Source organism: Colius striatus, chromosome 7 (genome assembly GCF_028858725.1).
Source record: "Colius striatus isolate bColStr4 chromosome 7, bColStr4.1.hap1, whole genome shotgun sequence".
Lineage (NCBI taxonomy): Eukaryota > Metazoa > Chordata > Aves > Coliiformes > Coliidae > Colius > Colius striatus.
In genome coordinates, this window is record NC_084765.1 from 5,909,621 (window position 1) to 5,923,007 (window position 13,387).

The 13,387-nt window shown below is 39.7% G+C and overlaps 1 protein-coding gene across 1 annotated transcript in view; it reads right to left on the bottom strand.

Moving 5' to 3' along the window:
• LGR4 (leucine rich repeat containing G protein-coupled receptor 4) overlaps positions 1 to 13,387 on the bottom strand; it is a 77,934-nt gene that overhangs the window by 23,066 nt on the left and 41,481 nt on the right. Inside the window, exons 3-4 of the mRNA XM_062000084.1 lie at positions 7,895 to 7,966; positions 6,222 to 6,293 (exon numbers count right to left, since the gene is read on the bottom strand). Of these exons, the coding sequence (XP_061856068.1) occupies positions 6,222 to 6,293; positions 7,895 to 7,966 (144 nt within the window). The remainder of the gene's footprint in view (positions 1 to 6,221; positions 6,294 to 7,894; positions 7,967 to 13,387) is intronic.

The following is a 13,387-nucleotide window of genomic DNA, read 5'->3' on the forward strand; positions in this document are numbered from 1 at the left end:
GGGACAAACCACCAACAGCACACCTGTGGTCACTGCTGTAGGTGCTCCCCAAGGAGCTGGCCCTGCTTCTCACTGTGAAGCCCACCTGGGTGTTGCAAATGCAAGATACATCTCAAATATCATCTTAGTAACAATATTCCTTATGAATGTACTGCCACACATTTTGTTAATGCTATTTGCCTGGGAAGAGGACACCAGTGCAGATTTGTTTGCAGCTAGTATTCCAGCCTCACAAGCTCTCATCTGTGGCCACAGGCTGCCCTCCAGGCTTCAGTGACTGGGAAATTTTAACAGCCTTGTACTGATAGCAGGAACTTACTGTTGATGTTAATGAAAGGAAAAAAAAAATCCCTCCTAACTCTTGTGTTAAACCACTTGTGCTCAATTACAATTGTTAAAGAACTTGGCTTTTAAAGTGCTCCTTCAAAAACCACAAAGAAATCACTCAAATAACACTGGAGTAGATTTTTAGGTTTTGAAGTTGTGTACTGATAAGCCTGGTACCTAGGAAATCCTACTACAATGCAAGGCAATAAACCCACCATGTTAACAGAGGTACTCGGCACTGTATCAAGCGGCAGCTCTCTGTACCTTATGTGTTGAGAACATCAATACAAGGATTTGCTTTATTCAAAGACAAATTTACAGCAGGTCTCAGAAACTAATGGTATATGCCAAAGCTACTTCAACCACCAGTACTGATGTGCCAGCAGTGTTATTTGTTCCACTTAAATATTTAAGATGCTACCACTCAGAGATCATATCAAGTTTCCTACAAACTTGTCTACAAAATAAACATAGAGGATACAGCTGACCTCTGCCTATAACATCCATCATCCCAGTGAAGTTTCTGATCATTCCAATTCTCAAGGGTTCCCCGATTTCAATTTAAATCTCAATAATTCCTTAAACAAGCCCAGACAGTTAGAAAACAAAACAGGGCTACAAAAAAATCGCAGAGATTCCTGAAGCTTACAAGTAATACTCACATCTCAGCTTCAAGAAAAGCAAAACAGCTAAAGGTGAACATGGCATAGAAAAATGAGACTCTTGTCATTCAGCAAGTATGTGAAGTTCACAAAACAGTAAATTTAAACTGCTGCATATTGAACTACTTTTCAGCACAATCAACCATGCTCAGAAGAGTTGTTATGCATTCTGTACTCTAAAAAAATGCAAGTGAGAAAAGTGTATTCACGGCATATTTATGTTTGTATTTGTTTTTTGCAGGATAGAAAGAAAATCTGTGAATTTCTTCCTTTCCCATTCTGCTGCCAATAGTTTAATCCTATAGCTTAACACAGACTCACTTCAGGGCTGTCCCCCCTTTGACCCTTTAATAACAATAAAGCAGGGAAGTAATAAAAAAAAATCTCTCAGACAACTCAACAAAAGGATGGTTGTCTGAAAAATCACCTGCCACTGTTAAAGGTGTATTACTATATATAAGACCATATAATGCTTCTTAACTTCATCTAGTCATTGCTTTTTATGAGCACCTTGCACAGTCTCACAAACAGGACAATCCTCACAGACATCCTTATCCTTCAAAACTACAATCCAGAACCACGAAATTATCAACAGAAACCATAAAACCCCCTAAGGAAAAAAAAGCAGAATTACAACAGAAGTGTGTATTTTTTGATACAAGACAGTGTTTGCATTGTCCTCTCCAAATTCAAGGGTCTTCCCTTCTCATACCTTCCCACATTATGGTGGACAGCTTATGGTTCACATTACTAAAATTGTCATCGATGTGAACTACCACTTAAAGCTGTGTGGTTGTGTTATTGTACCAGCAGAATGTTTCTAGATCTGATTTGGGTTTTGGTATGTTGGTTTTTTTCTTTAAATAAATACAGATTTAACTCAGTCTTTGTAAGGAATCCTTCCTAAAATAAGGAAAAGCTATAAATGCAGGGCTGTAGAGCAGGTATGTTCCACAGAAAATACTGACTGCCTGAAATATGCCGCCTTCTGTCCCCATCCTTTTACCAATATCTTTATCCTGCAAAGCAAGATCCTGCTCTCATTTCTTTCAATCCCACCCTAGGACCCCAGTCTTCAATGCCTGGGCCAAGGTGATTCCCTCTCCCAGAAAATATTATCACATCTCAGTTCAGCATGTTCACACCTCTTGCCTCATCCTGCCTCAAGCCATCTCCAGCCTTGTGAGATAGGAAGGCAGACTGCAAAACTTGTTCTGCTCCTGCAGCAGAGGCTGCGGGCAGACCCAGCTATGGAGCCAGAACTGCCACCAGGCACTGAAGAAAATGACTGCTGACCACATGCATGAAGATACCCTGCAGCTCAGGTAAACACCCACACAAGGAGAAAGGCAGGAGCTATCACGGTTGAGTATCACACTGGCACGATCCCAATACCCACCATTTGGGAATCTGGCAGAATGACGTAGCTGCAGCGCTTTGAACTATTGCTGCAGAACCCTCAAATATTCCCTGCGTGTGGGCATGTGTGCACATGTGCAGGGACAGTAACTCAGTGACTCCTGAACTGCCCTGAAAATAAATCACCTCCAGTACATTAGCAGCTATTGACAAGCCTTCAAAATCACTCCTAGATTTGATGCCAAATGCCCACTAAAATTAGCAGCAGTTAAGTTTTTCGTTCTTCCTTCCAAAACATCTGAATGTCTTTGTTTATACAATGTAGTTCCAGTATTCATCACATACTGAGGACTGCACTAGAATATTGTGTGTTATGACTTAAGTCATTTGTAGCAGGTTTCTGAGGTGAATTAGAGCAACCCTACAAGCTGCTGTTGTTTACAGAACCATTTTACTAATCCCCACATTCTGATCAAAGCTCAGAATAAGCACTGTTACCAAAATAAAGTCATTGCAGTCAAATATGCTAAGTAAGGTCCTTCTGGGCTCTGCCCACATTGCTGGAGCAGCACACCACTTGACTAGCTCTGGCTCTCCGTGTGATCATCGGGATCACCAATGTAACTGACGCCATTTCCAGATCTGAAGTGTGACACTTCATTACTTTGATGTAACAAAAATATACTGTTGATGCTTTACAGTAATTGAAATGCATCAAGACTGTTGTTTTATATTTGTGAAGCTCCTTACTTGTCAGGTTTTTCTGCTACCAAAAGCTGTGGGCACAAGCTGGACAACTAGTGCCTTCATCTACAGTCTCAGATACCACAGTGCCTGGCAATGGAAGAATACATCTTGCCAGATAAACTTTTCTGGGGTGTCAGACAGCAAGTTTCCACTCAGTAAAAGTCTTTCATTTTGCTAAATTTCACCTCCATAAATAAGGACTCTATTCTAGCTCTCTTTCAGAGGCCAGATCTGGGAAAACATCCAAAGTAAACAGAAAATAAAGAGCTGACATTTAGTATTCTGAACCAGTCTGGCTGCTTGCCAGCCATAATATAAACATTAGAGATCATGAAGCTCCTGTAACCATCTTCTTTATTTCCACCCAGGTATGTTTACTGGGCTTGTTAATACATACAGTGTGGCAACCATCTTCCTACGCAGCTAGAAACTGGAGCACATTAAGAGAGAAATTGGATAGTTCTATGGGAGTTGCAAACCAAATGATTATCAATATGCTATAAAGTTTTATGAGCAAGTAATTTGTGTCTTCACCAGGAAAAAAATCCCCCTAAAGTCTACTTCAGAGCAAACTGGGAAACTGCCAAAGGAGAGTCAATGAAGTGATGTTTAAACTTGTAGGTTTTGGATGCAGATTACATATTGAAGAAGTAGAAGCAGGCTTTCCAACACGTATTCTGCAAGGAGTTATTGTTTTAGAAGAAAGTCATAGCAGCTCAGGAGCATTAAATTCATTTTTGACACAAATTCCTTTGTGGAAGGTTCACATCCCCTCTTTTGAAAAAAAAAAAACATTAATAAAGCAGTACAATGACACTTAAGCTTCCATGCTCACACATAAAATTCAGAGGACCAGTTCTACACTCCTTTGCCAGAAGATGCTCCAAACATTAGTAAGGGATATGAATAATTACACTGTCATTTTATAAGTGACGCAATAAACTGAAATTCATTAGAATGACAGACACGCATTTGGTAAACTGACTGAAAAATGCTTTACATTTCTCACTACACTTGTCTCAAAAACCCATTTATTCTCAAATTGCTGCCAATCATTCACAAATTATAGTGATCTTGCAATGCACAGATATACTTCTTGGGAACACAGGGTGGGACAACCCAAAGCCTGATCCACACCAGTGCAAGAAAAATTTTTAAGATTAAAGAAAAATATTTCAGAGTATTTGATACTGTTGGCTTCCAGATGGGATTTACACATCACATTTCTAACCGCTAGTCTGAAATATCAACCTCATTTTCCTCAGAAAAAGAAGTAACAAGTAACCTAATTTCCTCTGTTTTCACTTTCCTAAAATTGTTAGTTTATCATTTGCCCATGAACAAGAAGGTCCCAGAAAGGGAAACCTTACAATTTTTACTCTTATATTTTATTTATAATGTTATGTCAAATAATTATACTGGTTACATGATAAAACATTTAATAATCATTCCATGACTGTTTTCAACTACAATGTCTGCTTTTTTAAGCAGCTCTAACATCATCTCTTATAAAAAATATTAACTTCTAATGAGAGAGAAGTGTGCTTAATTTGTACGTTCATTATTTTTTACTTAGTTGTGCCCCCTCCCCTTCGAACAGAAAATTTTGAACTGGCAAATGGAAACAATATTTTTAACTGTAATCAGAGAACAGACACTAATGTAAATAAGTAGAGGAAAGAAAAGCACGTTCATTGAAAATTAAATGGATGATTTGTAGACAACCAAGTATTTACTTAAGTAGCTTCTATTTTATTGCATCACAGAAATGCTGGAAGCCAGGAAGGAGTTTTGGTTTGGCTTTTTCAAAGAACCATGGAACAGTTTTTCACATCGTCTCATTTGAAAGGGTTCTATTGCAAGTCGTAATATTTGCACAAAGCAGACCGTGGCCACAGGCTAAGGTATTCTCTCTTCTACATGCACACTGCAACAAGAGGGAAATGTGGATATTAAACTTTCAAAATGATTGCACATGGAAATCTGCATCTGTCCCTTGACAGGTCAGTGCCCAGTCACAGCAGTGAATCTCACTGGTGTCCCTGGCTGAGCCACATGATGCCCATGCACTGGGGTAGGCAGGTTGTGGCCCACAGGGGCAGGTGGCCTCAGCAGCAGCTGCTCTGAGGCTGCCCTGAGAGGTGATTCAGCCCTGCAGTGCAAAGGCTTCCCACAATCTGCAGCCAGTCTTCTCCTGCCCTATCCTGCTTATTCTTCAAATAGAAAAGGTGGGAATACCCTCAGAGAGCAACTCTGAGGAGGTAGTGGCCAAGATCCAAATTCAGGGAATGCACAAAGCACCTTTGCAGAAGTTGTGCAACACTTTGCAAAGCTATTTTGCAAAACTAATTATTTTTTTCTCTGCAAAACTATTCCATAATCTGATGCAACACCAAAAGAAACAGGATCATAGGCCAGAAACCTGAGTTTTGGCACAGAGGGCATAGATAATCTGCCTCCTCTCTCTGTAGGTAAGCAGAAAGGAGGAATAGTTCCATTCCCCCTCATCACCATGATAAGGATCTACCACCTAGAGAGTTGTAACTAACTATTAAGGTCTGATTAAGATGCTTTATAAAACATAACAACCCATGAGATAGTGTAAGCACGTATGAAATACCTTACAAGCAACTAGCAATAATGGCTGAGGTCTTCATAACTGTCTGTGTGATTTCAACACCTTCCAGTAAAACCAATACCATGCAAGTCTCAAGCAATACTCCTTCCCAGAAACCCCTTTTCCTCTTCCAGATACAAAAGCCTTGGGCATGATTCATTTTTGCACAACACTTTAAAATTGCTTAAACACCTTAGGACATGCAAGAAGGATGACAAATGTTTAACTCCACCGCTGCTGCATTTGTACAGCAATCTGTATACCCGTGTTTGGGTTTGGAAAGAGTTTGGATTTGAGTCGGCCCACCAAAGATGACAAATAAAATTCCTTTTGAACTTTACTTGGGAGACTTTGCTCCAGTTGAAACTGCGATATCAGAAAGTCCACATATGTTATTACACACACGATTATGCTTCAAAACCGTACAGAACGAAACAAACGTGCACTGAGTGACTGAATGTGGAACCTGGAGAACACCACAAAAATGAAAGCCAAGTAGGAAAACTTACAAGGACTGCAAGCCGCTTAATCCTCTGATGGCCTCGTTAGGTACAGTCTTCAGCTGATTGTTCTGTAAGGTTCTGTAAAAATCCACTGCGTTAGTAAAGCAGAATTTTGTAATAATCTTTATCAAGAGTAGAGGCGACAGATGAGCCTACAGTCCTGTTATGGTTTCAGAGATTCCTGGTGTACATAAAGACATTAAGAACTGTCAAGCCCAGATAGCCAAAGGCAATGCTCAAACAAGAAAATAGTCTATTTCGGTTTTATTTACAACTCATTAACTGCATTAATTTGCAGAGAACAAGCCTCTGACAAAATACACAGAAATTCCCCTGGGAACTCACTGAAGAGGTTGAACAACTTAACACTAGTACAAATTTGCTACAATGAATGATATTTTATTATTTTCTTGTGAAATCATCCTAGACATGCTACAAAATACACAAACCTCTAATTTTTCTTAAAGCCGCATCAATACACAATGTGTTAACAAACTAATTTACAAACTGTGTTCACAACAAAGCACCTCTGGGCATAACATTAAAAAGACACAGAATGAAACCAGAGCCAAGCTGCATTAAGTTATACTGGGTTGTTTTGGGTTTTTTTGGTGTTTTTTTTAAGAACTTCTCTTATGGGACAACATACTACTGCACAATGAGGTCTTTTATAAAGAGAACGTAAGTAACTGAGATGTCACACATTATGAAATGTTACTAGATTTTGATGCACATTGGGGTTGCAAGGGAACAAGTTAACGGTTAACTAATATCCAAGTGCCAAATTTTTCCACAACTGCTAGAATTTCAGGCACCTCCAGTGCTGAGCACCCTTACAGAGACACTTCCCAGAGCCTTGAAACTGCATTCAATTTACAAGAAGTCATATTAAGTAGTACTGCAGATGGGCAGTCTCCTATTCAGTACCCTGCTTATGCTTCTTTCTTTACAACTTCAGGGTCCTTTTCCACTATTTTTTTTTAACTGTCTGTTTAATTAACTATCCATTGCCCTACTAGCAGGTGGAAATACTTACATCAGCATAAATGCTACAGTTTGTGGATACAGGTTTTTAAAACCTCAAACAACAGAAAGCTCCTATTATCCTTAGCTATGCAAAAAGAACTGAAACTAATATCCTCATGTCAGAAAGGAAAACAGGATCTGGGAAACGGGGCACAGGAAATCTCTTTTTAAAAATGTTATTTCTAATAGTAAGTTATTTTCACCTAAAGAAGCAGCAAACTACAGAAATTGTTTCTATCATCTGTAGTGGACAAATCAAAGATCACACAGTGCTTTAAATCTTTGTAAGTACTAGTACTACCTGATAATGTTTGCGTACCTGATGGGGTAAACTGAGGGAGTGGAGAACAACAAAAAGCTTTACACATTCTTTTCAGGATTTTTCTTTCTTAGGGTTCTTCTGCACAAGATATACTTCAGTAGCAACTAAGTGTTCTAATTAAACCCAGTAATTACAGTTTAGTCAAGTTCACCACTGCTCATCATCATCACTTACAGCAGGCTTTGTAAAAAAACAAAATGGAGAGATGTAATTTGAGGGGGCTGGGGGGGAGGCAGACACAAAAATTTCCTCCAGTCTACCAGTAAACAGGCTGGCTGAGCACTAAGAAAGCATACAGCTAGCTATGAAACTCTAAAACCAGATTACTTACAGAACTTTGAGTTCTTTCAACCCAGACAAGGCCTTTGGATGGATAAAAGAAAGGTCATTGCCAGCCAGTCGCCTGGAAAAAAATTGCAATAATAAATTTCAGTCACAAAATACAGTACTTACACAATCATCTAACAAGGAAAATCACCAATACAACAAATCCCATGAAGCAATTATGCATTTTATCATACTCATCTTCCAAGTTTGCAACAGTTAATTTTAAAAATAAGAATGCATTACTGAGCCTCACAGACAGACTTTAGCAAGCATGCTAGAAAAAAACCTCACATCCCAGAACAATAAAAAAGGTTCTTTACAGTACTAGGTTTGAAAACAGCCTTTACCATCTATTAATGTGATCCTCTGACTTCCAGCACTGCTCTGCTGAAACACATGCTCTGATACCCATGTGGTTTTAATCTATACAGCAGTTTCTAAAGAAACTATACAGTTAAGTAAAAATAGCTAGATGCTAGTACAAGGCAGGGAACGGTTTTCCATGAGAAACCCAAGTGTGAATATGATACTCGAAAGGAGACGGTATATTCACAGCACTGACAATTGACAGGATCCCTGCTGACATCACCCACATGAAATCTTGGTAATATTTCATCTTTTTGCTATTTGGACAAACTTTTCAGCAAATAAAACTGAGAGGGAGAAAGGAACAGGATCCTTGGCTGTACTCTCTCTCAAGATGTGTCCGGTTTCAAACTTGGACCACTAGACATACAAAGTAAATTGTGAAAACCACCATCATATTAAAAGTAATAAATACAGGAGACACTACAGAACACAAAGCAGGAAAGCAGAAACAGCAGCCAAAACAGCTGCTTCAAATAGCTCATTCACCCTTCCCCCACTCCCTTTTTGATTTCCTTCAGCCTTTTTACCTTTATCCTGACCAGCAGACCCTGTGTGGTCCAACTTTCGTGGAGCTAATAGTTGTGACCCAAGCTATTTCATATAGGGTAAAAGACAATAATTCAGAACACCTGGTAATCCATTGCTGCCAAAAGATGCCATCATTTCAGTCAAAGTACTTGCTTTCAGCCCTGGTTTCATACAAGCAAAAGCAATGTTGTAGAAGGTTGTACAATGAAACCATACAGTGGAAATACTGCATACAATGCAGTAAATGTTAATAATTAAAAACAGTCAATGTGCTTCATCAAAGGTTACAGACTACAAAAACCACCTCTGCTGTTACAAGGCTCTGAAGCAAGCCAGCCACACTCAGGGGAAGATATTATTTCAGAGAGTCAAATGAAGGAAACAATAAGAGCATCATCTAAAGTATCAGCCTGACAGAGCACAGCAACATTATTACATTTTTATCTTAGTCTCTACACCTGACTACATAACAGAGATTACCCAAAGCATTTGATGCCTACGTAAATCTGCTTGCAACAGAATTAATGACTTAATAAAATGCCACCTGGTAAGAGAGGATGCTAGTTATGTTTATCAAATCCATTTCTCAAAGGTAGATGGTTTTGTTTATAAAGCAAGGGAGGCGACATCAGCTTCTCATGACCAGGATGGTGATATGTATTTAAAGAAAAAAACACAAAGGAAAAAAAAGAAGACATCTCCTGACTGCTAAGAAAAGCTTGTCTGTGTGGCTTGTGGATAACCAAACAGCTCTGAAAATGGAAGAAAAATCAAAAGAATCAATGTATACTTATTCTTGAAATCTCTTGTCTGCAAACAAACTCAATGCTTGAGAGCTGTGACATGATTTTTTACATACTTGGAATTTTTAACATGAATGAAAAATTCCAGATGGCAACCAAACACTCCCTTTAAAATTCACTTTGTTGTCAGTAGCTGCCCAAATCAACTATATTAACTTTATCTGGAGGGACATGGAAGGATGCTTGCAATGCTTCACAGCTTTCTTGTTAACAATTTCCTAAGAAGTTCACTGTAAACAGAAGGATTACTGATGAAGCATGCTAGGTCTCTACAGTAGAGTGACAGGGATCTGCAAAACATATTTAAGATGTGTTTAAAACACCAAAACAGAAATCCTTAAATCGAGTAACATTTAACTGAGGCTATACAGCATCGAATTCTTTTGGCACTCAAACACTAACAGTTTACCTACCACACACTTCAAGAAGTGGCAGCCCTGGCACATATTTGTCAGGCAGCTCTGGATGCAGCTCTGCCCCATTAATGGGGCTGGTGTGTGGCTCCTCAAGCATCTGCTTTAACTTCTCCCTCCCTCAGAAGAGGCTGGGGATTACGATTTGTTTTTAAAAAGCTAAACTAAATCCAGTTGAATGGCCTCCCCCAACTTCACTGAGTGTCACTAACATAACCTACAAAGCACTGGAAACAGAATACAGCTGAGCCAGAGCAAGGTTTGCGTGACTTCAAATAGCAGGACTTTGCCTACCTCAAGGCAACTCCTGTTTATTCAGCCTTTTTGCAACCAACCGACAGGAAAAAAAAAACCCCTTGCAATCCATTACATTTCCATTTCTCCTCCATCTGGCAATCTTCCAAGAAACAGGATACAACTAGTCAAGTGTGCAAAGGCTTTACTAATCAAATTGCCAAATATACATTTATCATTCACGTCCTAGCCCCGGGGAGCGTGCCTGCTCATTAGGAGGTTTCAACTGCAGCTCTCCAGCAGGCAAAGACCAATGTATCATACACCACTCAACATGCTTCCCTCTGCTGCAGCATGTAGCAGCTGGGAGGATGGAAAGATTTCTCTTCACATAGCCAGGTTCATTTTAAAGAGAAAACCTCCCAAAAATAATAGCACATAATATACTGCACGTACAGCATATAAATTAAGATGTCAGTGAAACCATCCAGTCAGGTTTTCCACGTTACCTCTTTGCAGCACGTTACCTGAAACAGTTGCAGTCAGATTTTCAAATATGATGTTTAATATTAAAAAACCATTTCTGTTTCTCTCACACACAAACACAGTACATAGGCTAAGGAAAACCACAGCTTTAACAAGTCCCAAACTCCAGCACAGTAGAACGGAAGCAACCTTCATCTCCTTGCAGCTAGACTCAAACCTGACTGGTATGAACCCTGGAAACTACTTCTCCATGGTGAGACAACTTCCCACTGCCACAAAGCAGCACCTGAAGGCAGCTCTACTCACAATCAAGAGCTGAGTACCCATCCTTTCCTTTATTTTGAGTGGAAACAGTCTGAGACTAGTCTGAAAATCCATCTATAGTTACTGAGTCAAGGTACCTTTCTCCAAAAGGTAGAGATTCATCCACAAAGATGGTAAAAACTTAATTTAACAGACCATGCTAAAGTGCCCTGTTATGCTGTAGGCCACAAAAACTTAATCTGCTGTCTCTTACTTCTCAAGGCACACAGACACAGTAGCAAGCATCATCTGAAGTGAGGTGCCCACCATACTGACCAAGAATTTCCTTGCTAACTCAATCACAACTCCCCTTGCTTGGAAGCTCTGCCCAGGACTGCAGGCATCCTGAACTAGCCCTGCCATGTAACATCTTGGAAGTTTCTGCAGTGGAATCACAGTTATAACGTGTAATCCACATTAGTTGCTTTTCTTCCAGTTTGGTAGTCTCCTTGTAACTGCTTAGTATTGAACATCGTAGTCCTCTACTTGTGCTTATAAATAAATAAATAAATAGATGTATAAATAAATAAGTGTAATAGTTTAAAAATTGAGTGTTTCCATGAGCCAAAAGTCCTGAAAAACTGGACAAACTCAAACAGACAAAATGGATTTCAGCATAGCAGGATAATAGAGCAGGATATACGGAGGACAAAATACTTCTGCTATCCTGACATACATAGGTGAGAAATAGCCTCTAATCATTATTTTAAGTGACACAGTAAACGACTTCCAGATGTAGAGGATACCTTGTTATTGCAAAAATCAAGATACAATCTGGCTGGGGAATAATCTTCCATGCTATCTCATTCCCAGAGTACAGAGCAAGAATAGCTTCTTGCACTGAAACTCTCCTGAAAGCAGGTAAGACTGTTTTCTCTCTCTTGAGAAATTAAAAACTTCTGCAATTAAGAGTCTGGCAATCTCACTGCATGTTAACCAAGCCAAGTTAATCACTGGTGTCACTCCAAAATCAGGGAGGATGACCCAGGGATACATTTTTGTCATAACAATTAAAACCATCACTCTCATTTTGACAGGATGCAACACAAACTTCTTGGAAACCTCTCTGCCTGCCTTGCATCCCAGATGGTGGTGAACCTCAGGTTACCTGAGCAAAGAATTACGTCTCTTTCTGTCCTTATGAAGATCTTGTCAACATACACAAAATGGTTTTGCTGTGGGGCTTTCCCCTCCCCCCCTTTTGGTGGAATTCTGGGATTCTCTTAACCTTACCTGTCCATCTTCTCTCTGATAACAACATATTGGCTACTTTTTCCATGGTCCAACTGTGATCTTACTTCCTCATTGAAAACTCAAACAGTGACACAGACTGAAATCCTGACAGGTCACAACAAATCATCCCATGTATTCTTTTTATTTCTACATTAGCTGCTTTTTGTTAAGGCCCAAAACATCTAACCCAAGATCTAGTCAAGGCTGAACCTTCCAAATGCCTTACAGACTATCCATCACCGTCCTTCTGCCCACTCAACATCTCCTTTTAGCTAGTTGACTTTTATGTACGTATTTTCATCCCACTGGAAAATAATCAATTGCTTCCCCACTAGCACAATTTCTTTACTTTTTTTGCTGTCTTATATCAAGCTATTCTGCCATCCTTACACAAGCCTGTTCCTAACATCAGCTTGTTCAAGGATCCTTGTGCTTCCCATGCAAATGTGAATTTTACTTCATGTTCTCCTGCATGCATCAGAAGTAACAGTCAAAAACACCTTCTAGACACACTTGGTATCATGGATTAAATTTTCTCAAACTTAAGAGCTTCAGGTGCAACTTATTCCAGAAATGCAGCCACTTTGGAACAGAATTCTGCTTTCTTAATGGATGATGCACAGCTTTGTGCTACAATTGATTTGTCACGGTTTAAAGCTTTACACAAGGGCTACAGCAATTTGCAGGAAAACACCACGGGCTCGCTGCTCCCCCTGTGTAGCGCTCCAAGGCCTGGCGAGGGCACAGGCCTGTGCAGACAGCGCCTGCTCAGGCTGGGAAGCTGCAGAAGGGGCCAGGCCTGTAAATGGGAGCTGTTATCTCTGGACTAAACTTCTGCATTGCTTATCTGCGATTAGCAAACAGCCCCTTTGGGATTTTTGTCAGCTGCGGCGTGCTGCACTGCTGTGAAACCAATCAATAACCTACAGATTACTCCTCGTTCTGCCACATCAATTTAACAAAACTAAATGGATACTTTATTCTGCTGCTAATGGAAAATGCATTTGTCCCCTTCTCCTTTTCTTGCAGTAGTTTCAGCATTATACAACCTCAACTGCTATTCAGAAAATTGTATGTAAGCCAAGACACATCAAGACTGAAAAACGCAGCCTGTAACTACAACCAGCA